Source organism: Macaca nemestrina, chromosome 7 (assembly GCF_043159975.1).
Source record: "Macaca nemestrina isolate mMacNem1 chromosome 7, mMacNem.hap1, whole genome shotgun sequence".
In the NCBI taxonomy this organism is placed as follows: Eukaryota; Metazoa; Chordata; class Mammalia; order Primates; family Cercopithecidae; genus Macaca; species Macaca nemestrina.
Window position 1 is genome coordinate 123,506,575 of NC_092131.1, and position 27,106 is coordinate 123,533,680.

General features: G+C 39.3%; 1 protein-coding gene across 2 annotated transcripts in view; it reads right to left on the minus strand.

The window, feature by feature from the left end:
• Positions 1-255: 255 nt before the first annotated feature.
• The window catches only part of LOC105491021 (high mobility group 20A), a 69,361-nt gene continuing 42,510 nt past the window's right edge, over positions 256-27,106 (minus strand). The window contains exons 2-10 of one of the 2 annotated variants that reach the window (XM_011757106.3): positions 26,483-26,575; positions 20,394-20,541; positions 17,175-17,387; positions 13,464-13,596; positions 12,675-12,706; positions 6,576-6,651; positions 5,648-5,863; positions 4,841-4,983; positions 256-869 (exon numbers count right to left, since the gene is read on the minus strand). In XM_011757106.3, the coding sequence (XP_011755408.1) occupies positions 4,847-4,983; positions 5,648-5,863; positions 6,576-6,651; positions 12,675-12,706; positions 13,464-13,596; positions 17,175-17,387; positions 20,394-20,541; positions 26,483-26,571 (1,044 nt within the window). In that variant the 5' untranslated portion in view covers positions 26,572-26,575 and the 3' untranslated portion in view covers positions 256-869; positions 4,841-4,846. The remainder of the gene's footprint in view (positions 870-4,840; positions 4,984-5,647; positions 5,864-6,575; positions 6,652-12,674; positions 12,707-13,463; positions 13,597-17,174; positions 17,388-20,393; positions 20,542-26,482; positions 26,576-27,106) is intronic. The other variant, XM_011757104.3, reaches the window with a different exon arrangement.

The following is a 27,106-nucleotide window of genomic DNA, read 5'->3' on the forward strand; positions in this document are numbered from 1 at the left end:
ACCTTTTCCTCAGCAAAAATGCTCCACAAGACATTGTCAATGGATGGGAACAGAAGAGCCTTGCTGGGGCTGGGACTCCATGTCTGTGCAGGAGCAATGCTTAGAAAACAGCAGGCAGTACCAGTGAGGAAGGAAAGAGCATTCTCCTTTAGGGCAGCAATCACAAAGCATTCTCCTTTAGGGCAGCAATCACAAAGCCACACTAAGACTGGTACCCACTGAGCACCATGTGGGGTAGGAAACATAGCCTTGCTCCACATGGCACTATCAACAAGAAGCTCCTTTCTTTGGAGTCACAGCAGGGCAATGATGGGAGAAGATTGGGCCTGTCTAATGCAAGAAACTCTCCTTCAGAACCTTGCTGAGCAACAAAGTTCAGAGGTCAGAAAATGGAGATGTATAAATTGGTGGGGGCCAATAAAAGCAAAAATAACCCCCAGAGGCATTTAAAAAAAGTGACAAGTAGGTAAGAAAACTGGAGCTCCACTGATAAAAGGGTCTAAGTGAAATTACAACATGAGAAGTCTTCCTTTCTGCAGCAGCAGATGTCAGCATCAGGGTCACCCAGTAAGCTGAAGATACGCAGCTCCACTTTAACAGAAATGGAAATGGTAGGAACCTGAAGACCTGGGAGAGTGGCTGCATACCTTCAAAGTTCCACAGAAGGACAATTCCATAGGAAGCTCATATACATGTTGCTGCTCCCTCATATGGCTTCCTGGGGTGACGGCCTTTCACTCACTGAAAATTCTTTCACAAGCAAAGGGATCTGCACTCTTTCTCCACCCCAACTCAGTTCAAATTTCCATCGATGGCTTCTCATTCCTTACAAGTAAAAACACTTATGGAACATCTTGGAGCTCTAAGACCTGTGGAATCAGGAGAAAACAAAACAAAACAAAACAAACCAGAACAAAAACAAGAACAAACAAGGAAAATAACACCAAGAAAGTAAGTATTGATTGGAAGGGGTTAGCACTATGGATTTTAAAAATGCTTTGGTTTCATAAGCGTTACAGTGAGTGCAGGGTATATGTAAACTAAAGAACTCATAAAGCTGCAAGCAGGCAACCTCATTGAGATGTTTTACATAACATTTCAATGAGAAACATAACACTGCTCCAGTTCAGCAACAATGGGAGGTAGGAAAATCATCAGCTAAACACAGAAAAGCAACTATCAGGGACAAACCTGAGGAGGGAAAATGAGTAACCTACTTTAGTCTGAAGAATGTATGGTCAATCAAAACCAATTTTCTTCAAGTGTTAACTAAGGATATCTGCATGTATAGAGATGTATTATGTGCATATAATCAAGAACATTTCTCATATTAAAAAAAATACAGTCACATAAGATTTTCTTCCCCTAAACTCAAACAGCCAAATATTATCATTGAAATCAGGCAACATACGCATTTTAGTAGTTTATATAAGGTAGTCACCTTTCAACTTAAAATCACCCCCATGGCTTCCTCCCAGTTCCACTTGTCTCAAGGTACTACTCAGTCACAAGAAAGGTGACAGGTAGGGTAATTCTTCCACTGTATATTTATCAAAATAATTTTAAAATGGGCTAAAACTCTGTAACATTATAATTCCTGGATTGTAATTTTTTTCTATTTACTTCCTATGTATCTTTTTTTTTTTTTTTTTGAGACTGAGTCTTGCTCTGTCGCCCAGGCTGGAGTGCAGTGGCGCGATCTCAGCTCACTGCAAGCTCCGCCTCCTGGGCTTACGCCATTCTCCTGCCTCAGCCTCCCGAGTAGCTGTGACCACAGGCGCCCGCCACCTCGCCCGGCTAGTTTTTTGTATTTTTTAGTAGAGACGGGGTTTCACCGTGTTTGCCAGGATGGTCTCGATCTCCTGACCTCGTGATCCGCCCGTCTCGGCCTCCCAAAGTGCTGGGATTACAGGCTTGAGCCACCGCGCCCGGCCTACTTCCTATGTATCTTAATGCTCTATTTCAGGACTTTTTAGTGCTTTCCCCTTCCCCCATCCACCTCTTCCTTAGAGCAATGTTTTAGAAACCCAGTGAATGAGAGTTTAGATATCTGTGGTTCTAGTCTTGGATTCTGTACTCATCTATGCAGATATTTTCAAGCAAGATGTTTCTCCTCTCTGGGATTCAGTTTCTTCATATATAAAATGTTGGATTTCTAAAGGGCCCTTCCAACTCTAATATGCTCCTCTGAAACTTGTAGACCATTAGCTTCCCTTCACTCACTGGCTCCTGACAGTGGATGAAACCTTTGCCAAACTCTTGTCAGAGTAATTAATTGCACCATGAGTGCTGGGGACATCAGCCTCGCTGTCTGTACATATTTGTATAATGAGGCCAAACCAGTATTAATCACAGTCTTTGTAATTATTTCCTTTGACAGTTTTGGGGGGTGTGGGAAACCATCTATTGTTAGTTACGTTTGCATGGCTAGATTGTAAGAATCTGTAGTAATATAACAGTTCACACTTTTAGTTATTTTTTCAGGGGCAAAATATTTGTAGGTTAAAATCAAGGATAATAGTAATATTCTAAGTTTACAGACTCCTCAGAAAACAAATAATATAGTTTATATTCTTGAGATGAACAAAGCTTTAGGAGAGTCTTACTGGCAAAGTGCTCAAAATGGAAAACCACTTTTGGGTCAATACTTAATTAGCTGCCCTATATCTATGTGAAGAGACACCATGTTATCAATTAATGTTTTCTTTCACAATCTTCCACACTGTTTCTCCCAGTTCTCACTTTTCAAGCATACAAGAGTGCTAATTGAAAACACTGTACGAAAATGGGAAGGATGATGAGCTCCTGAAAATCCCAGGCCTAGATTTACAAGCTGTTCCCTTCATAAGCAGCAGCAGTAATGCCACTTCTTTATTCTGCAGGGAGTCCAGCCATCTCTAAGAAGTACAGTCCATTCCATCTGGCTACTCACTAGAAGGATAGTAATCCTTTCCCCATCAGAGGCTGAGGCTAAAATACAATGCATTGCCTTGTACAGTTACCATCCAAGGGCATCACCAACAAGTATACTAGGCATTTATCTTTGTCTCTACTAGGCATTTATCTTTACATATGTTGCTCAAAGTCCAAACCGAGCCAGAATATAAATTATGTATATGAGTGTGCTCATGTACTCACAGGATGAATAAAGATTCAAACCCATGACCAATCTAAGGAACATATCCTGCTATTGACTCTCATTTTAGTATCCATATATGGCCAACTCATTGTAGAGTCCAATCTTAAAATTTCCACACAGTTTCTATGTCTGCAGGTATGGAATAACTTAACCAATAGAGCAAAGGGATGCCAATTTTGTGGGATGGCATACTAAAAGGGTATCCCATCTTTAGGAATTTGAATGAACAAATAGCAATTCCATTTAAGAAATGACCATTAGTACCAAAAAGTGTACATGCAGATCCCTTCTAGGGGGGAAAAAAAAAAAGGAATACATACTACTGCTCATTTGTTGAATATATTTTTAAAAAACTTATTTTCTCTCTCCTCTTTTTTTTGCTTCAGAATTTTATATTTTTATGGTTTTTTGAGACAGAGTCTTGCTCTGTCACCCTGGCTAGAATACACTAGTGTGACCCGAACTTACTGAAACCTGAACTCCTGGGCTTAAGTGATCCTCCTGCCTCAGCCTCCTGAGTAGCTAGGACTACAGGTGTGTGCCATCATGCTCGGCTAATTTTTTTCATTTTTTTAGAAGCAGGGGTCTCACTATTTTGTCCAAGCTGGTCTTGAACTCCTGGGCTCAGGCAATCCTGCCTCAACCTCCCAAAGTGCTAGAACTACAGGCATGAGCCACTATGCCCCACCAAGAATTTATTTATTTTTTATTTAAAAAAAATTTTGAGACAGTATCTTGCTCTATCACCCAGGCTGGCATGCAGTGGTGTGATAATGGCTCACTGCAGCCTCGCCTCGACTTCCTTGGCTCAAGTGATCCTCCCACTTCAGCCTCCCAAGTAGCTGGGACCACAAGCTCACGCCACCATGCCTGGCTAATTTTTTGTAGTTTTTGTAGATGTAGGGTTTTGTCATGTTGCCCAGACTGGTCTTGAACTCCTGGGCTCCAGCAGTCTGCCTGCCTTGACCTCCCAAAGTGCTAGGCTTACAGGTGTGAGCCATTGCACCCGGCTGAAGAGTTTATTTTTCAATCTATCACAACCAGGGAGTTACCTGTTTGTATGGTGAGTCCACATCAACATTTAACAGACAACAGTCACTGTGTTATTGAGTGGTGAATATAAAAGCTTCCTACTTATGTAGGCTCACATACATACAATGTCTCACTGACTACTTCTAAATTATCATTAGTATTTTCCAGAGAAAAGGAAGATTAAAAATTAAGTTATATTTATTTTGTTCTGAGTGCTATTTTGGGGATGATTTCCTCTAAGTTTCCCACTCACTTTTCAAAACCTTTTGGGAAACTGATGCCCAAGAATACAGCTAATAAGTGACAAAGCTAGAACTGAGGCTAAACCACAAAAACCATGCTCTTCCCATTAAACCATTCTGAAGCAAGCATGAGAAAAAACTGTCTTGAGTCTGTTTTATTTTATTTTTAGAGACATGATCTCTCTGGACTTGAACTGCTGGGCTCAAGCAATCCTTCCACCTAAGCCTCCCAAGTAGCTGGGACTACAGTGACTCTGTTTTCTAATATTATTTACTACATTTAACAACCACGCAACAGGATTCTTAACCAAGTCTCCAACTCATTCATCCAATGTAATCCCATGGTTTTAGTAGTATTGATAAAGTCTGATGACATCTTATTTTTGATGATGTGCTGGCATATAAATATTTATCAGTGAGCACTCACCATTCCCTAACGATCAAGTCTGTTCACAACTTCTCGAACTGTAGCTATGAAGTTTTCATTGTCTTGGGGATTAGCTAAAATAATACTGTGCAGTCTGTTCATATATGAGTCAATGGTGTCCACTGTAGGTGTCTCTCCACTTCCTGAAGTGAGATAAGAATAAAGTAAGAAAATTCTCCCTATTCAGTTTTACCATAAAACACAATTTCAAAGAAATAGTGATTCTAATGTGGTCTGCTCCACAGACATGCTTTTAATTTTAGAGGAGAGACTTTTAGGTCTCAAAGAAATAAATTAGTCTACATACTCTAAATAAACAGATGGGCTATATAATTGCTGATTGGATATATGAGTAGCTGCATGTAACAGAAGGTTAGACTCTCTCAGCTTTCTGCTGACTATCCTCAAAATGAAAGAGTATATAAGAAATACCAGTGTTCATTTTCCCCTCCTTCCCGTTAAAACAAAAACTACAAAGCAAACAAACATACATAAGAGGAAGCACTCTCCTCAAGATTTACTACTCAGTTTCCAGTGTTCTGAATAGCAAATTAAGCTTAAAAGAGAGGAAAACAGATATTAAAATATAAATAGACAAAAATTTGAATGACCAGAGAGCCTGAAACATTGGATGATTTTAGCCAATACTGACATTCTTTTATATCCAGAGGAGAAAAAATGTATTTTAATTAATTTTCCTCTGGAGGAGATTTCAACCTTTCCACACCAGTACTAACATAAATAGCATCCTGCTCCCCACAACACACACACCCCTGTCCCTGACAGTTCTCAGGCAGGAAGACTTACCAGGCAAGGGCATGCTGGCAAAGCTGCTGGTCAGCACCTGCCGCAGGGTCTCCAGGTGCTGCTGTAAGACTGTGTTGCGGCTCCGCTCCTGGATCACATCCACCTCCAGCTTCTCCACTGCTGTGCGCATGCTCTCCACGTGCTTTTGCAGGGCTGCATTCCTCTCCTCAAACTCCATGTTGGATTTGCGAAGCTGGCGGAGCTCTGCCTCCCGAGCTGAGGACATACATCCCACAGAACACATGCAGCACTAGAAGGAGTCTCTGAGGAGTCCCAATGACTCTTACAGGGAAGTTCTGCTTAGCTGCCTCTAATTTAGCTACCCTACCTCATCTCCCTATTCTCATTATGGCATTCCTGATAGCAATTTCAGCAATGAAACGCCTGACTCCCCAGAGCTATTTTAATTCTTAAAGTTAGTCACATTTCATACGTAAGATTGCAACAGTTTCAATTCCCAGTATTTTTTTGTTTGTTAGTTTTTGCTTTTTAAAATTGTACAATGAGAAGCCTGAGGGGTTTTGCAGGGGGATCCTGGGAGACTGGCCAAGCACAGCTGTAGGTACCCATCTTTACTACAATGGGATCAGATTTGCTCTTAGTTATTTTATATTTTGGACTCCCATGTAAGTTTTTATTTGTACAAAGGGTTCCAGGCTCAGAGTCTGAAGACAAGTGAATTTGTGATTTGCATTTATTTCCTTTCATCCAGAGACCAAAGAAGCTTTGACAACAATGGCCTAACTTTCCTTCACTGGTCTTTGAGCAGCTACCTTTACCATAGAGTGCAATATAGGCAGTTCTTCTTCCTTTAGACTAGTCCTAAGGAGGGATAACACTACCATTGCTTTTGAGCAATGCATTTCTTCTGAGAAGTAAGTCCCCTGTCAAAAATCTGAGAAACACAAAAAGAAACTTCAGTAATCACCTTTGCTATGGTTCAAGAATTCCTCTGTAAATATAGGGATGTCAAAAACAGACCGTTCCTTTACCTCTGTTTCTTTCTGTGAATCAAGAGGAACAAAACAGTTAATTCTTAATAGAAGCTAAATTAAATAATAGTGCCTGAAGACAATGATCACGTCTTCTTTAAAAAAGAATAGGGTGAGCAGGAATCAGTCCAGGTGAGTCTGTGAGGGAAATGTATTCATCTTTCCACTGGAATCCAACTTTCATAGAGCTTAAGCAGGTAAAGTATTCACTTCTCTCAGGTGTACAACTACTGTGTAATTAGAAACCTTAAAACAACGTTACGTAAATTTCCCTAATGGAGAATTTGAAGCCAATTCTTAGCCTTGTATTTTGAATAGTCAACAGTATACAGTTGTGAAAGTGATTGCAGTGGGAATTGAGAAAGAGTGTTTTTTTTCAGTCACTTTTGTTGGTTATGCATGTAAAATGTTCCCTAAGATTATGCAATATAAATCTGCAGAGTGGACAATAAGAATTTTAAGCAGAAATCTGACAGCTACGAGCAATAATTATGATATTCCATTGGTACTTCTATTTACTTATGAGAGGCAGCCTATCTTTGGGGTCTTTCAGATTTTCTTTAGACAAAGGAAAAACAAACAAACAAACATACATACAAGACCAAGAAATCAGAAATAACTAGGTTCTAAAAATTAGAAAGCAGAGGATTATGTGAGATACAAAAGAGTAACAAAGCCTAAAATTAATTCACCAATAAGCCATTAAAAGTAAAAAAGCCTCACAAGATCATTGCAAAATATATTCCACAATGATCTTTAAGAACAAAGTCAATAATTCAAGATGCTTTGGCTGTCACTTCTAAAATGAATTTGAAGTTGAAAGCATTGTGAATATTAATTTTAAGTGTCTTGGCATAGTGTTCAAAATTTTCCATAACAAAGGTGGTAAAATGGCAGGAAGTGAGAAGTGAAGAAACTGTTAGTGAAATCTTAAGATCCCAGGACCTTTATAACATGAAAAACATGCAAACATAATACCTATATTTCATTCCTATAAACAACTGTTCAAAGCTAGATAGAATGTATCTTTCCTACTCTTGTCACCACTGGCTTTTTTTCTTTTTTTTCTGGAGACGGAGTCTTTCTCTGTTGCCTACGGTGGAGTGCAGTGGCGCGATCTCAGCTCACTGCAACCTCTGTCTCTTGGGTTCAAGCAATTCTCCTGCCCCAGCCTCTCAAGTCGCTGGGATTACAGGTGCCTACCACCATGGCTGGCTAATTTTCTGTATTTTTAAAGTAGAGATGGGGTTTTGCCATGTTGGCCAGGCTGGTCTTAACTCCTGACCTCTGGTGATCCACCTGCCTTGGCCTCCCCAAGTGCTGGGATTACAGGCTTGAGCCACCGTGCCCGGCCTCCACTAGTTTTCTAAATCTTTGAACCCCAAAATGACTTGGTGCCCAGTAGAAAAGCTAAGCAGTTCACAGCTTAAGAGGGAAATCTGACACCCGAGTTCCTGTTTTCATAATGGTGGCTGCCTAGTAAGGGGGCTGGGCTGTGTGAACCACCTGCCAATGGCAGCTGAGCAAGAAAGACACTGAAAAGCTATGTAATTTCAGAACACTTAATTTCTACTTTGTATTTTTCTTCCTAACAAAAGAAAGCAAAGTTTCCCAGAACAACTTGAAAATAAACAACAAAATTATCAACTGAAAGTCCCAAGTTTCAACATGCAAAGCTCTACCTCGAGCCAGTTCCTAGGGGATTTCAATGGAAATTAATGTATGAACAAGAAAGGCTGGTTCCAGAAGGAATCTCAGCCATATTTTGCAGTGGCTCTCTCTCAAATTTGCTGGCTTCCCATATGCTTTAACTGTTACTGGGCTGCTGCAGGAAAACAAAACTTATGACACATAATCCCAACACGCACAAGGCATAACAGATACAAACATAAGTCCACAGATGACTTAGCATAAAGACTTAGGACATTATCATCCTATCTTATTTAGTCTCCAACTTAACTGCAGTTACATGAGATCAGTTACCTAGCCATACGTCTCAATATCTGCCAGTTAGATGGGTAAAGTGGAGACGCTTGGCTCCCATTACCATGGTACAAAGATCCCTCTCCAAGGTCTTGACTCTCCTCAGACTGGTAATCTTTTCTCTCCTTTGCCAGAGCAGTCCAAACCAAGCTAATTATGTAAGGGCAGAGGCCAGCACCACATAGGTGCATTAACACACTGCCCCTTGGTACAGATTCTTAGAGCACAAAATAAGAAACATTAAAGCAATTAAATGAAACTGTTCAGTCTCTGAAAGGTAACAGAGAAATTCTACTTAATGGAAGAGTGGTAATAAAAAACATCAGCGCTCTTCCATTACTGAGCACATTTCATGGCATGGAGGGGATCCTCCTGGGGGCTTGGGTGTACTTAAGCTGCTCCAAGGATAGCTCAAGGGATTAAAATCATAAGGATTTGATTACCCTTTCACTGAAAGGGTCTAATTTGTTCAGGCTGAGTGTCATTCTGTCATTTCTCATAAATTAAAGGAGAAACAAAATTATTGTTTCTATCTTAGTTTTCACATAAGATACAGACACTTTCTTGAGAGTAATACTAGCTAACTCTTGGGTCTAGTGGGCTGGCTGTCGATTTGAGAGGAGCAAGAATATTCTTCACTTTGGTTTTCCATTCTGGATATTGAATGGAGGTTAAGAGAAAAGAGGCCCTTTTGAACTGAACCTATCTTGCTGTGATCTAGGCCCAGTGCCAGAATTTCAAAGAGTGTGATATGTGCTTCTCTCAAGAGCCTTTTACTTTGAGAAATGCTCTTAACATTGTGTACCACCCTGAAGTGCCCCACTGCTATGCAGAATGGCTTTCAGGTCAGCATTTCTTCAGCTCTAATATGCCCTCTCCAGTACCTGCCTTGGTAACAATGACTTAGGGATCCAAGTTTCATTTGGAATACAATAGGTTTCTTTACTATACACAAACCAAATAGTTTACTTAACTACCAACACATTTTACTGACATCTCGGGCAACCAGGCCCATTTTTACTTTCAACACTGTGTCGTTTATACTACGTAGCATGGCACTGTGCTGTCAAGAATGCTAGACTATGACACAGAAGGCCTGGGTTTCCGTCACAATTCTGCCTCCAATTTAATTCAGTAAGTGATTCTGGGTAAATTCTTTCCATTCTATATACCGTCTTAGGCAAGTCACTTTCCTCACTGACAAAATGAGGTGGTCACTTGAGAGGATCACTAAGTTTCAGTGTTTTACTCCTCATAGGATAAGTAAAGGGAAATAAGTACGTATTTAGGATCTACGGTCTTTAGACAATGCAAGATATTTGCTCTTTTATTAAAAACTTACTCATACCTCTGCTGGAGCCATTTTACCCACCCTGGGGTCTCCACAAAACCTAGGTCATTTTAAAGTCCTGATTCAATTACTCCTTTCCATGGGCTCCTTCTGTGGCTGCTTTTCACCCATAGTGCTTTCTATTTTTCTGAACTTCTTTTTTTTTTTTTTTTTTTGAGACGGAGTCTCGCTCTGTCGCCCAGGCTGGAGTGCAGTGGCGCGATCTCGGCTCACTGCAAGCTCCGCCTCCCGGGTTCACGCCATTCTCCTGCCTCAGCCTCCCGAGTAGCTGGGACTACAGGCGCCCACAACCGCGCCCGGCTAATTTTTTGTATTTTTAGTAGAGACGGGGTTTCACCGTGGTCTCGATCTCCTGACCTTGTGATCCGCCCGCCTCGGCCTCCCAAAGTGCTGGGATTACAGGCGTGAGCCACCACGCCCGGCCTGAACTTCTATTATACTAAGAAGTTATATGTAAGAAAATTACTGGGTAACAGTGTTTAAAAACAGTTTTAAAACTTTCAAATCAGTTCTTTTATATTGCAATTGTTCTAAAATTATCTAATTTAGGAAACATATTATTCAGTGAAAAATAAAAATGGCTAAAGTAAGGGACATTAATTGGGTCAACACGCTTACTAAAGGAGCTTTATCCTGCTGTGGGCATACCAACACATGGATTTACAGAACCTACTGTATAACCTTTTAAGAAACAACTGTTTGCTCTCCATCTGCTCACTCCTTTTTTTTGTTTGGTTTAACATATGTCTAGTCTAATCCTGTAACAGGGAAACATAGAGACTCACTTCTTTTCACAAATCACAGACATTACAGAAATTCATATTATACTAATGTATCTGAATAAACACCTTCACTTCTCAAATTATCAGCAGCAGGTTCTACGATACAGACTAAATCTACATGTTTTCTGACTGCAACTATCAAGTTTACTGAAGACAAAAATGTCGCATATAGTTTGGCCAGCAAAATTCATAGTGATGAAATGAGTCAGATGATTGACACCTATTCAGACGACTGACTAGAAAATGTGAGCTCTAATGTTTCAGATTACTGTCCAAATTCTCTTTGGTAACTCTTAAGGATAGAGAAGCTATAAAATAGAGAAAAAAAGAAGTACGGAAATTTCATGATATTGATAGTTGGGCACACAGGCAAAGAAAGATAGAAGTAATTATACAAATGTCTGCTAATATGAAAAGTTTGCAACATTATTATGATTTACAATACAAAGAATACATACAAAGTTTCTCCAGCAAAAAAACATAACATTTCATCCGAATTAGAGCATAGAATGTCATATATAATTACATTTATATGGGATCTATCTGAAGAATAAAATGCAAATATTTACTATGTTTCTCACTTTATAGTTCATAGATGGTAATAACATCTATTTGACCTGTGAATCTGAATCTTTTCTCTATGTTTTAAGGTAACCAACATTTCCTTGATTTGGTAAAAAAACAAATACATGTAAAATAGTACATCAGAAAATTCTTTTTGTTCAAATTCCCAGTTATTTCAGGTCAACTTTGAATAGATTCTTGTACAAAAATAATCACTTATGGAATACCTTCTCAAGGTAAGGGTATCATGATAGGTGGTATAGGGTTGGATATAAAGATGAAAACTAGACTGTGCATGTCCGCAAAGAAATTACAACCAAAGAGTGTGAGCCCTTGAATTACCTCAAAACCCCTAGGTCAGATCAGCTAAGCACATAAGAGAAGTATAGAGAGCCATGAAGGTTAAAGGAAGTTGGAGGAAACAAAAGTTTGAAGGAGGAAACATAATTTGAAATAACACACACACCTAAATCCCATACACACAGAAACATAGGCCTAAATCCTATCAGTGGGGCTGAACCAAGTGGGAGGAAAGAAACCAGTATACAAACACGTGCTAGTGAAGTGAGGGAATAGGAAAGGAGGTGTAAGAACTGAGACACTGGGCAGGGCATGGTGGCTCACGCCTGTAATCCCATCACTTTGGAAGGCCAAGGCAGGTGGATCACGAGGTCAGGAGATCGAGACCATCCTGGCTAATATGGTGAAACCCTGTCTCTACTAAAAATGCAAAAAAATTAGCTGGGTGTGGTGGCACGAGCCTGTAGTCCCAGCTACTTGGGAGGCTGACGCAGGAGAATCGCTTGAACCTAGGAGGCAGAGGTTGCAGTGAGCCGAGATTGTGCCACTGCACTCCAGCCTGGGCAACAGAGTGAGACTCTATCTCAAAAACAAAACAAAACAAAACAAACAAAAAAATGAGATACTGGTGCTTGTGCTCTATCGACATTGTAGCTGAACAGTTCATTTTAAGCAAATGCTGGATTCTTTAAATAACAACTTTTCTGAGAGTCAGATTAAAGTATGTGGTGATGATAAACTATGGTCAAGTTATAGCTTTCAGCTAGCCCTGATTTCTATACTTCATTCCAAATTCCAGCCATCTTTGGCATTTAAAGCCAATAAAATTCTTAGATCACAGGAAAGGATTGAGGTTAGGGGCTGTAGTTCAATGACAGACACACAACGTAAGTGTCTGCCATATGCTAAGAACCCCCAAGCTAAAGTATCTCATTTAATCTGAATTATGATATAGGAAATACTCTGCATTCCTTAAAAAAAAAATCCAGTAGCATTTCAAAAAGCAACATTATTATAAATACATATATGTGGTATGTAGACAGATGGCTAATTACCTCATGATCATGAGTGGCCTGCCGGGCTGCATCTAAAAATACAAAAGAATAAGAGAAAATTACATTTAAAAAGAAAGCAATAACCAAATCGAAGTGTATGACTGTGCCAAACTATAAAACCTGCTGATATATGTAGATTCTCATAACATATTATATTTTTCCTTAAGGCTTTATTAATCGGTCAGCCAACAAAAGTAAGGGAACCCCATACCTACAGAATTAAAATTCATAATTAGGCATAAGAGAAACAGCAGACACAGTTTTTAACTTTAGGGAGAACAGGGTGAAAGAGTAGACAGAAGACACAAACCAAAGACTACTTGTACAACATCTATAATTTTAGCAGGCCAGATGCCCAAGTAGAGAGAAGATGTGATGGCTAAGGAAAAATAGACTAGTTGTGGATGGTGCTTCAAAAATGACACATGAAAGTCTTAGAAGTGTTAAAGGCAAGTTACTGTTACTGATATAATTTTGTAGATAGGTTTGCTTATAGGCAGAGAAATGCCTAAACTGGGAATCAGGAAAAGGGCAGGCAGGCAACTAACAGGGGGCTTGGAGGACAAGCCAAAATCATCGATAACAGACATGGAAACCCAGTTGAAATTTCTAAATGAGAGCAATGTGATTTTAATAAAATTCCAAAATAATGCTTGTAAGTGAATACTGGATAGTGGAGAGAAAACAGAAACACGTCTTTTCTAGTTACCACTCTTAACAGTTGGTTTTATGACAGACACTCCATCACCCACAACAAATTACAAATACATTTGGTTCTGGTTTTGATACCTTGCCTATGAGATTTGCCTTTCTGACGGTCCTGGGTTTTCCTACTGAAGACCTTGTAGGCCTCAGTTTTCTGATACTGTTCCAGTTCCTTCATGTAGCGCTCCTTATCTCTGTCTGCTTCATCAAGGTAGCGCTAGGAAAGAAACACAGAATTATTTTCAAGAAAATGAGATCTTATTTAAATAAAATTAAACTACCTATTTGAAGAAAATGGGACAATTAGAACATGGGAAGAAAAGAATATAGGGAATATGCCTTAAAAAAGAATCAGAAAAATAAGAGTTGTATGAATAGAATAAAATAAAACCTCTCAATTATAAAAGAAATAGGTCATTATGAGTTTTTAGACTAATTATTGCCTTTTCTAACCTAATGAAGACAAGTTCTACTGAGATCATTCTTATAAAAAATTCATGAAGATGATTAGAGTTATTCTTCTAACTCTATAGATAGAACTCTACATGGCCACTAGAGCCATCCTCATGAGATCTGCACACCACATAGGCACACTTAGTCTTCCCAGGGGAAGGAATAGAATATTACTTTGTTTTGCTGTCTCCAGCCCATTTTGAGGGGATGATGTCATACATCAATTGGCCCTTTAAGAGCCAGAAGATTGGAGCAATGAAGCTAGGAGACACAAAGAACGTAAAAATAATGATCTCATCCTATGGACCTAAAAATGGACTACTCTGAGAGAACCTCTATCTACATGCTTTGATTGCTTTGTGCTATTAATTATTTAAACAAAGTTCATTGCTCTACCAGGATTATTTTGTTTAATGCTTTGCCCTTTTCATTCATCAAAAGGAAGTATAAGAAAGTATAAAAATACTGCTTCTAAATGAATGGAAAACACACTCAGAAATCATATTAAACACCTTGTCCCACATAAGAGCCAGATGTAGGGGATACCCAACTGGCCAAATCTGGTACAATTTAAGCACCAAAATAATTAAGTATAGTAATACAATATAAACTAGTAAAAGAAACTTCATACGATTATTAGTATGATTTATAATAGACATAATACCAATGATTTGTTACCATACAAATACAATAAATGGGGGTATACATGGGGGTAGGAGCATGGTGGCTCACGCCTATAATCCCAACACTTTGGGAGGCTGAGGTGGGTGGATCACTTGAGGTCAGGAGTTCGAGACCAGCCTGGTCAACATGCTGAAACCCCCATCTCTACTAAAAATACAAAAATTAGCTGGGCGTGCGTGGTGGTGCACGCCTGTAGTCCCAGCTACGTGGGAAGCTGAGGCTAGAGAATCACTTGAATCTGGGAGGCAGAGGGTGCAATGAGCTGAAATTGCACCACTGCACTCCAGCTTGGGCGACAGAGCAAGACTCCATCTCAAAAAACAAACAAACAAACAAACAAACAAATAAATAAATAAATAAATGGGGGTAGGGGATCGGGCATGGTGGCTCATATCTGTAATCAAAGGATGTTGGGAGGCTGAGGCAAGAGGATTGCTTGAGCCCAGATGTTTGAGTCCAGGCTGGGCAACAAAGTGAGATCCCATCTCTACAAAACATAAAATAATTAGCCAGGTTTGGTGGTATGTGCTACTCAGGAGGCTGAGGTGGGAGGGGTGCTTGAGCCCAGGAGGTCAAGGTTGCAGTAAGCCGAGATCTTGCTTAGATTAGAATGCTGAAGGCTAACTGGTAAATGTGAAGGGAGTGCTGGAGTTGGAAAAATCATCATGTTGTAACCATAATGATAAAGATTAAATCAGGCAAAAATAATCAATGGATGCTAAATCTAGGGGAAAATGTTGATGTAGAACACACTATTTGCATGTTCTTAAATTGTCTCCCCATAGATTACTAATGACAAAGGAGAATTTAAATCATGTACCAGGTAAGCAAAATTAATATTACCAGTGAGAAACAAAAGGACATTGTGTGCCTGCATATGTGATATACCGCCTATGCAAGTCATTCCACCAAGAATGCGTAACCTCAATCTAATCATGAGGAAACATCTGAAAAATACACAATAAGCAATGTTCTGTTAAAGGTAAAAGAAGCGGGGGAAGCAGAAGGGAACTGTATTTTAAAAAAATATCAATGTTATAAAAGAAAAAGAAAGACTATGGAAATATCCCAGTTTAAGCTAAAGAAACTTGACTACTAAACACAAAACTTGACCCTAGACTGGAACCTGTCCTGGAATGGAAAAATGTTATAAAGAAATGAGGTTAGGTCAACATATGGATGACAGATTAAAGTATTGTTAATGAAAAATTATGAAATTGATGACTATACTATGGTTATATAAGAAAATATTCTTTGAAATAAACACTGAAATATTCTGGGGGTAAAGGGCTACAATGTATATAATTTATCCTCACATGATTAAAACAAAATTTTGTGTGTCTGGGTGTACACATGCAAGTGTGTGTGTGTGAGAGTGAGAGAGAGAGAGAAAGACTGAGCACGCAAAAGTGTAAGAAAGACTGAGCATATTATAAGTGCATATCGAAATGGAGAAATGGAATAAAATGTGTTAACAATAGGTGAATCTGGGCAAAGAGTGTTTGGATGTTCTTTGTACTATTTTTATGTTTGTAACTTTTTGTACATTTGAAATTATTTCCACAAAAAAGTTAATAAAACAAAAACAAACACAAAACCTTTGTCCTACGTAATAGTGGTTATCCCAAGAAATAACCACTGTTATTTTTACATTTTTGTTTATACACTTCTGTATTCTCTGAAAAGGATCTAAATAATGAGCACACATTAATTTTAAAATAAAGAAAAATAAAAAAGAAAAGAATAACATAGTATGTACAGCCCACTATCCTTTTCTACAGTAGTGCCAAAACAATGGATAATATTCACTGCCTTCTGCTAGCTTGCTACTACTAACACAGAGCTTCAAAAGTTGCAACTGAATCTGATCTCTTTGAAAATTTCTGAAGTCAATTAATTCCCAGGGGAGTATTTTTCAATTTGGTTTTAGTGTGTCTGGAATCCTTTCTAAAAAGTGTAAGTCATAAAAGAGTTTAAGACATAAAAGAAATATAGATATCTTTCAGATGCTGGGAATGCTGGGAACTTTTAACCCAAAGCAACTCCCACAATCATGACCATTTAGTGGTATTTCAACCAGCTCATGGCTATCTTGTCCTTAATTCCTCTCGAATCTCTAACAAATGGATTCATTTCAGTTTGCCAATCAGGTTAGTTTCTGTCTTAGAGGAGAAAGAATTCAAGTTGTTCTTGCTTTATTTTCAATAGCAGGTTAATTTGCCAGACTCTAGTTTAAAAAATGTATTAAAGCAGTAACATTTTTTTCTTAAAAATCTTATGTGAACTGCAGAATTGTGTCAAGTGACTTTTTCTCATTTAATTCACAACTTTTCATTTAACTCAGTGGAATATATTTTATTGGTAGATTTCTTAATACTGAACCACTTACAAAAATCTTATGTGACCTCAGCGCATAAAAAGTGGTACTGCTTTGGTTGAGGGGAGTCCTAGACTCCTTCCCTGCTCACACCCCTAGAACAAATAGTTTAAAAATCACTAAGTTAGAGAAAACTGCTATGATGGACCCTGCTTTTCTGGTCACCTAGGCACTGTGACAAAATTGCAGAATCAACTGTCCATCCTCTTTGCTTTTCTTTTGGAAGTTATTTCTGAGATATAATCAAAACCAAACAAAGAGTCAGGAATAAGAACAATTACCTGTTTTTCCTCAGGAGGCAGTTTACTCCATTCATTGCCTAACATCCTTGTGATTTCTGGAAATGGGACTTCTGGTCTCTTTGCTCGAAGCTGTTCTCGACGCTCATTCATGAACCGAACATATCCTGTAAGAGGGGATTTGGGTGCATTGCTGTCTCGAAGAGGTTTCTTCCTCTTTCTTCCTTTGGACCAACCTCCTCGTTTACTTCGTTGCTACAAAACAAAACAAAATAAAAAACCAAAAACCAAACAACAACCATCTCCCAAAATAACCCAACAACAACAAAAATAAACAACAACCAACAAAACAGGATTAAGAGTTGCAATTTGGCCCTGGATATTCAAAGCTCTCCATATCTGTTGTAGCTATTATAAATGACAGCAATGCAATTTTCGAGGAACTCCAAATGCTTCACTTGCAAACTCTTTTACATACCACACTACAAAATCTTGCATTAAAGGGCTATTTTTGTGCTAATCACAATGTGTGAGAATAAAAGGTGCCATGATCACTCAGCTTTGACCTTCATATGCATATGACTGTCCCACAGACAACTGTCAGGTCCTGATTCCTGACAGGAGAGTGTCCAAATGGGAAATACAGCAGCACATGCAGCATTGTGGTAGAGAGGCAGACGTTGTCAGATCAGAGTGAGATGGTGTCACACGCACCAGGCAAAGGAAGAAACAAGTTGTAGCAGAGATTAAAAATAACTCACAAAGGGAGCTGCTCATTGGTAACTTTCAAAGACTAGCTTATTTCCCATAGCAGATAGCAAATGGAATATTACATTAATATCTAAGTCTCAGAAAAATTTCAGTAAGTATATCTGAAATGAAGATGAGGTCTTTGGCTTGACAATTTGTTCCTTTAGATGTATATTTAATTTTAATTTTTTTTTTTTTTTTGAGGTAGAGTTTTGCTCTTCTTGCCCAGGATAGAGTGCAATGGTGCTATCTCGGCTCACTGCAACCTCTGCCTCCCAGGTTCAAGCGTTTCTCCTGCCTTAGTCTCCCAAGTAGCTGGGATTACAGGCATGCACCACCACACTCAGCTAATTTTTGTATTTTCAACAGAGATGGGGTTTTGCCATGTTGATCAGGCTAGTCTTGAACTGCTGACCTCAGGTGATCCAACCACCTCAGCCTCCCAAAGTGCTGGGATTATAGGCATGAGCCTCTGCACCCAGCCTAGATGTACATTTCGTAGTCAGAGGTCTTTATATGTTGAGTTACCAGTTAAATCAAAAGATTGAATCACCTCTGAAAAAAAACTAAAGAAACGAAAAGGACTGAGGTACCACTGATGTTTCACCAGAGCCCTTTTTCTTGGCCCTTTAAATAAGATGTAAGGTACATCATATTTTCACTTCATAATTTTACAAATACACACAGCCCTATCAGTTAATGTTTCATGGAAACAATAATTCTTATTTCAGACAGGAAAAAGATAAATAAACAAGGACAAAAATATCTAAATACTAACTGTAGTACTCTACTCCTCCAAATGTATATAAAATAAAATGGTATGATAATTCACCATTGGGCAAATTATGTATTTGGTATTAGTTTTTTTTTCTTTTTTTTTTACCTAGTTACATTAAAGTTACTATGGGCTGGCACGGTGGTTCACACCTGTAAACCCAGCACTTTGGAGGGCCAAGGCAGGCGGATCACTTGAGGTCAGAATTTCGAGACCAACCTGGTCAACATGGGGAAACTCCATCTCCACTAAAAATACAAAATTGCCCGGGCATGATGGCATGCGCCTGTAATCCCAGATACTTGGGAAGCTGAGGCAGGAGAATAGCTTGAACCTGGGAAGGCAGAGTTTGCAGCGAGCTGAAATTGTGCCACTGCACTCCAGCCTGGGCAACAGAATAAGGCTCCATCTCAAAAAAAACAATTTGGGTTTAAGGTATTTAAGAAGCTTTAAGCATTCATTATAATCTTTTAAAATGCCAATAGGAGGCCGGGCGCGGTGGCTCAAGCCTGTAATCCCAGCACTTTGGGAGGCCGAGACGGGCGGATCACGAGGTCAGGAGATCGAGACCATCCTGGGTAACACAGTGAAACCCCGTCTCTACTAAAAATACAAAAAAACTTAGCCGGGCGAGGTGGCAGGCGCCTGTAGTCCCAGCTACTCGGGAGGCTGAGGCAGGAGAATGCCGTGAACCCGGGAGGCGGAGCTTGCAGTGAGCTGAGATCCGGCCACTGCACTCCAGCCTGGGTGACAGAGCGAGACTCCGTCTCAAAAAAAAAAAAAATAATAAAAAAATAAAAAAAATAAAATGCCAATAGGAGAGATAAAAAATTAATTTTTTTTTGTTTGAGACAAAGTCTCACTCTGTAGCCCAGGCTGGAGTGCAGTATCTTGGCTCACTGCAACCTCTACCTCCAGGTTCAAGAGATTCTCCTGCCTCAGCCTCCCAAGTAGCTGGAATTACAGGCACCTACCACTGTACCTGGCTAATTTTTTGTATTTTTTAGTAGAGACGGGTTTCACCATGTTGGCCAGGCTGGTTTTGAACTCCTGACCTCAGGTAATCCTCACGCCTTGGCCTCCCAAAGTGCTAGGATTACAGGCATGAGCCACCAGGCCCAGCCAGCTTTTTTAAAATAAGAAAAAAGACAAAAATCAATGGTGGCACTCTTTATTGGCTAAAAAAAAAAAAAAAAAAAAAAAAAAAAAGAGTGCCTTAAAACACTGACAATGTAATCAGTTATTTGTAAGAAACACTGAAAGTCCAACAAGGGCATGACTGCCCAGGCTCATATGCCTTTGTGTGAGTTAGGGAAAGGTACTCCCTATGGGAGGGTGAAGGATTTGGTAAGTAGTATGAATCCTTTGGGCACATAGGGCTCCAGGCAGCAGGGCTTGGTGAGCAGAGTGTGGCCTTGAGTAAGGGCATGTACACTTCTTATTACTTATTTATTAATGATTAAATCATTCACTCATTCAACAAGTATTTGTTGAACATCTAATATGAGGTAGGTATTTCTTAGGGAACAGGGAAAGAAGAGTCTACCTGTCTATGCCATTAAAATTATTAATATGGTTCCGTATAAAACAAGAAATAGAAAACAGAAAATTTTGCAGGTATCAGCCTAAGAATATAAGAAGGTTAGATGATCAACACCTTGATCAACACACCTTCCTTGTGACTGCTTCTTCAGAAGTTTCAGAGGATAGGAACAGAAGGAGATACTTCAGCTTACCTCATCTTCATGCCTCTGTTCATTGCCTTCTGCTGCATTTGAAGACTCACTCTGAAGCAACTGACCTTGGGAGAGATCCTCCACAAATTCTGGATTGTTGGTGGATGATGTGGCGCCACTACTGTATGGAACCTCTGGGTGATTTAACCTGAATAATAGGCAGAAGTATCAACAACACAAAAACTCCACCTGTTTACTAAGGTTCTAGATAAATTTCCCTGCCAGCAAAAGCACATGCCAGTCCTTGAATTAATTCCCCCAGTAATCTGTATAAATGTAAACAATGTCTTCACAGAAGTTACAGGGTGTTTTAAAAAACTGGTTTCAGTGCTTGATTAAGCCAGGTCAGTTCCATGAAGACATCTCCTACCAAAACCAACTATAATCTTCTTCAAAAAGATGATCTCCTCTAAACACAGACTTCATGTTTTAGTTCTGAATATGCAGTAGAATCTGACTTTTACATGCTGCCTTTCATGTATCTCCAATGTAAAGGGAAAACACTATTAACGAAAAAAGTGAATAGCAATGGGAGTTGTAGAGGCAGTTTGCCAACTATCACAAAAGAGTTCTTAAAGGGTGTAAGAAAAAATCTCTTAATGGTACATTTCATTGGCTATTTCTTCTTGGATTATAGCGTTTACTGACAATTAGATCATCTAAGAACAATATCAAGTTCAGTAAGTTCAGGTATACATGTTAATAAATCAGACAGATGTACTTATTTCCTGCTCCCACTATACTGTTCCAGATGAGTTAGCAAACCAGATTTCACCCTTCTGAAGAGCGAACACAAGAAGCTACAGATGATGGTAGGGTCTTAGGTGGACTTATCTTATTACATGTGGACAAAGGAATAGAAGGAAAGGTAACGCCATGTGCTAGTGAGTATTTTTGTTTTCGTTTTTGACCGAGGGAGGAGTTGGGAAAGCAAGAGTAGTAGAAAGATGGATAATAGAGTAATATTCAGTCATTATTCTGAAAGAATGCACAACCCATAGTGTTATAGAGAATCATTACAATGCAACATAAGTACTAAAATAAAGGCTTGTTAAAAGTACCATAAAGGTATGGTAGAGTGTATGATGAATTTTGTATGTATGGAGGGATGTGAAGAAAGAATTTATAGAGGAGGTCCTAAAAGATGAATATGTATTCATCAAGGTAAACAACACCATTCCAGATAGAACTGGGTATAAAAGGAGAAAGGGAGACTATCAAGAGGTTACTGTAATAGATTAAGTGAGAGACAAAGGCAGGCAGGATTCCGAGCAGAAGGAAAGCTAAGAGATACTTAAGAGGCAGAATGGCTAGGTGTGGTGCCTCACGCCTGTAATCCCAGCACTTTGGGAGGCTGAGGCAGGTGGATCACTTGAGGTCAGGAATTCAAAACCAGACTGGCCAACATGGTGAAACCCTGTCTCTACTAAAAATAAAAAAATTAGCTGGGCATGATGGCAGTGCCTGTAATCCTAGCTACTGGGGAGGCTGAGGCAGGAGAATCGCTTGAACCTGGGAGATGGAGGTTGCAGTGAACCGAGATCACGCCACTGCACTCCAGCCTGGATGACAGAATAAGACTCTGTCTCAAAAAAAAAAAAAAAAAAAAAAAAGGTAGAATGGAGAGAACTTAATAACTGATTGACTTTAATAGTGAAAGAAAAGAAGAGTCAAAGGTAATTCTGAGGCTTCCAATTGATGGTTATGTACTTAATATTAACCAAGGTAAGAACAGGGGTATGTATGTGTGTGTGGACAGACAGACAAGAAAATGATAAATGTGAAACACTTGTAATATAATTAAGTAGAAATGTACTACAGACAACTGGAAACATGCCCCAGGAAAACAGAAGTGGAACAAAAGGGCATAAAGATAGACTTGAGAGGCGTTAGCCCATGGAAATAATGGGCAGTGCTAGATATTCTCCAGAAAGACAGTAAGAAGGAAAAGTCTGGATAGAACTCGGCTGAAGCAATATCATTGTATGAGCAAGGTAAAAAAACTAGGAAGGAGATTGAGAAGGGCATTAAGATAACTGGAGAGAAGACGACTGCAGAGGCCAAGGCAGGAAGACTTTTGAGAAGGGTAGTGGCTAATCAAGTAAAAAGTTGCAGATGTTAAATAAGATAGGCCAAAAAGTATCTGCTAAATTTGAAGACCTGAAGGTCACTGCCAATTTTAGTTAAGTATAGTTTTAGTGGAATTATGAGAATAAATCCCAGATTACAGTGGACCGAGAAATGGATGAAAACAGGAAGCAGACAGTCTGGGGACTGAAAGCAATTATACTTTTCTGACCCTTTCTAGGAAACATAATAGATGATTTTAGCAGGATATTCCTACATTTTTGAGGTCCTTTAAAAAAGGTTAAGTAAAAGAAGCTATGAAATCAATGCCAATCATTTTCGCTGAAAAGAGGTACCATCGAGATCCAGTTTGATCTCTGCAGGGCTGTTTTCCAAATATTTCAATCATTTTGGATGTGTTAGACAACTTGTTCTTTCACTGTCATTTTCATTTCAACTGTGCCATCAATTTTTAAGTTACTAATTCTTGTACATTCTTATTTCGGTAAAATATAAGAACTAGGTTTGGGAAAGAGTAGCAATCCTATGAATCCCTGCCTTAAGTGGACAGGAATCACTTGGGAATTCACACGGGAAAACAGAATCCCATGAATCCCTGACTTAAGTGAACAGGAATGGCCAAGGCATCACATGCCTTCTTGATGACAAGTTAGACGAAGACTGGAAAAAAAAAAGGGGGATCTTTTGTTACCATGAATAAACTATCCATGTTCCTAGCTAAAGCCAACAACCCTTCTATTTGCACCCTTGATCTCACATACTCTTGTTTACCCAGGGGCAGATTTTCAGCAATTCTGTCCTTTCTGGCAATATAAATTCTTTTCTCTCTACAAGATCAGTCTAATCAGCATATACGTATGACATTAATTCTCTTAACACAAAACAAAATGAAAAGAAAAAAACTCAATCCCACTTCCAGTTAAGGTCCCAATTTTTCTCCTTTCCTTTATAGCACAACCCCTGGAAATAACTTGTTTATACTTACTGACTTCTCCTCCCTTAAGCCCACTTCAAAGGAGATTTGTGTTTACAACTCTTGTCAAAGCCACCAATGACACCCATGCTAAATCCAGTGTCATTTCTCAGCCCCCATCTTACCTGATGTACCAGAAGCATCTGACACGTTGATCTTTTCCCCTTCCTTGAAATACTTTTTTTTTTCACTTGGGTTCCAGGACCCTTCACTCTTCTGGCTTTTCTGCTACCTTTCTAGCAACTTGTTTTAGACTCTATTGACTCTTCCTATTCTTTCTTTCTTTCTTTTTTCTTCTTTTTTTGAGACAGAGCTTGCTCTGTCACCCAGGCTGGAGTGCAGTGGCACAATCACAGCTCACTGCAACTTCTGCCACCTGGATTCAAGCAATTCTCCCACCTCAACCTCCCAAGTAGTTGAGTGTGGTGGCACGTGCCACCACACCTGGCTGATTTTTGTATTTTTAATTAGAGACGGGGGTTTCACCATGTTGGCCAGGCTGGTTTCGAACTCCTGACCTCAAGTGATCCACCCACCTCAGCCTACCAAAGTGCTGGGATTACAGGTATGAGCCACTGTGCCCGGCCTCTGTCTGACTTTTAAATGCTGGAGTATGCCAGAGCTCAGGCTTTAGATCTCTTCTTTCTTCCATCCATAGAGTGCTCATTTCTTTGGTGATCTCACTCAGTCTCGTGGCTTTGAATGTTATATGCTGATAAATCCCAACTTTCTGTCTCGCCTAAACATCCCCCTAATAGCAGAACCTGATATCAAAGTGCATATGTGACATCTCCACTTAGATATCTAATAAGCATCTCTAATGTAAAATTTCCAAAACTGAGCTCCTACAACTCCCTCCCACACTTGTTCTGTTTTCCCCAACTAAGCTAACGGCAACTCCATCCCTCCAGTTGCTTTGGCCAAAACTTTTGAGTTGTCTTTGACTGCTTTTTTTCTCCTTTCTTACATTCCTCATCCTTTCTTTCAGGCAAATTCTGTTTGGTATACCTTCAAAATATATCTAGAATTCTATACTTCTCACTACCCCTCATTCCCATTATTTTTGAAACACACTCCAATGAGGTTTTTGCCCCTACTATTCCACCAAAAACACTCTTGTGAAAGTCACCCGATGATGGTTCTTCAGGCTATCATCTGTCTCCCGAATTATTTTAAGAGCCTCCTAACTGGTCTCCTCGTTCCAGCTCCTGCTCCCTTCACTCTATTCTCAATACAACAGTCAGAGGGATCTTATTAAACCGTAAGTCAGATCATATAATTCTGCCTGAAACCCTCCAATGCTCTCCCACTTCAGAGTAAAAGTTAAAGGGTTTATTTTGATCTCTAAAAAACATTTTGATCCCTATGATCTAGTCTCTTCTTACCCAAAGTATGGGTCTCATACCAACAGAACTGGCATTCTCTGGGAGCTTGTTAGAAATGTAGAATCTCTGGTCTTCATATTTTCTAAATCAGAATCTGCATTTTCATCAGCTCTCTTGGCAATTCATGTTTGAGAAGCACTGATGTAATCCTCTACTGCCTCTTCTGCTGCTATGTGTGCTCTAGCCACACCGGCCTCCTGGCTATTTCGGTAAGATGGAAACTCTCCTGCCTCAGGGCTTTTGCACCTACTGCTCCCTCTGCCTAGGATAATCTTCCCCAGAAAACTGCATGCTAGTTGCCTTATTTCCTTCAGGTCTTTATTCAAGTCACTTTCTCATTAAACACTTTCTGGGCCATCCTGTCTAAAACTGCATCCCCAAACCCTTCCTATCCCTTTTCTCCACTTTTTTCTTTTTTAAAACTATAGTTCTACTTTGGGAGGCCGAGATGGGCGGATCACGAGGTCAGGAGATTGAGACCATCCTGGCTAACACGTGAGACCCCGTCTCTACTAAAAAATACAAAAAACTAGCCGGGCGAGGTGGCGGGTACCTGTAGTCCCAGCTACTCGGGAAGCTGAGGCAGGAGAATGGCGTAAACCCGGGAGGCAGGGCTTGGGCGACAGGGCGAGACTCCGTCTCAAAAAAAAAAAAACAACAAAACTATAGTTCTTATCAACATAATATGTGTTTTACTTATTTATCCTGTTTATTGTCTGATTCAACAAGTTGAATTTGAACTTTAAAGGGCCTATGATTTTTATCTGTTTTGATCAATGCTTTCTATCTAATGCCTGGAACAATGGCACATAGTAGATACTCAGAAAGTTTTTACTGAATGAATATAGTAACTAAGCAGCCTTTAGAAAAGTCTTGGAGAATACTTTCATCTGAGTAGTGAGGTCAAAGGCGGATATCAACGAGGTGAGAAATAAATGTGAGGGAAGGAAACAGAATTACAAAGTATAGCCTATTTTTTAAAGAGCTCCAAATAATATTAAAATAATTCATCTTAGGGATTAGCTAGCACTTCAGTCTATTAGTGAACACATTTTCTCTTTGCCAAATAACCTCTAAATATCTAGAAAGGACAAAAATTCAAGTGGAACAGAGATTTTAAGGGAAGAGGTAGACTACTATTATTAACCCTTTTCTGTATCTCTTTACATATTTCTCAAAAGATCCCACAGAACGGAGAACGAGGTGGGATGGGGAAAAGAACAGAAGTCAGCTGAAGTTACTAAGCATTTTGAATAAAGAACCACATTAAAAAATCTGATCTTTGGGAAAAAACTATTTTAATATCTATGGCAATTTGAACAGAAAATGCATTTGTTTTTTAGAGCTAGCTCTGTGGCAGGTATTTCCTTAACGGTGACTATATAATTTTCTTAATTGGAGTCACCAATGTTTGCTAGATTCCACATATTGTTGTATCAGTTCACAAAAACCAGAGCACTGCAAAAGATAATTGAATGCAGATTACAAAGTGGTTTATGATGGCTGTCACTCTCTCTGCAAAGTGAAACAAATGCACCCTCTATTCTTATGATATAAAACTGCCTCTTTAGGACTTCTTCCTTTGTTAGAAGTTTTGTTTTGAGGCCTATGGAGAAGTCCAATGTCCCAAAGCAGCTGCTTACCCAGTGGTAGCCAGATCATTACTCTCCTTGGAGCCATCTTCATCTGCAAAAAGGGGCGGTAGGGTGGAGCTAGTCATCAAGTTTTCCATCTCTCTGAAAGGAAAAGAGAATAGTAATAAAAAGATTAATGGCTTAATTACTTCCATTTCAAGTTCCACTAATTTAAGAGCCAGCCTTCCTGAACTTTATCACATAAGCAACAGAATAAAAACTGACCTAAATATTTATTTTCTTGACTTGGACACATCAATTTAAACTGTATGGTGAATGGGCCTTTTAATCTTGGTCTCATCAACTGACCAGACTGAAAACAAGTTAGGTTTTAACAACTGGGATGTGGTTTGGAAAATTCCTTTTTATTTATCCAGAGTATCTTCAAAAGTATTCATTTCCTGTAGAAATTGTTAAGCAAGGTAACTCAGAAGCACTGCCACTCTGAGCAAGTTATTTAAGCTCTTTGAGCTACAATTTCACCATCTTAGACTAAGACAAAATTGCTGACTTAACGCAAAGGGTTACTGTGAGGGATTAAAATGAAAGTGCTTCATAAACAGAGAAAGTCTAAGGTAGTAAGTGCATTGAGTATTATATAAAGAAAGGTATTGTTATTACAGCATTACCAGT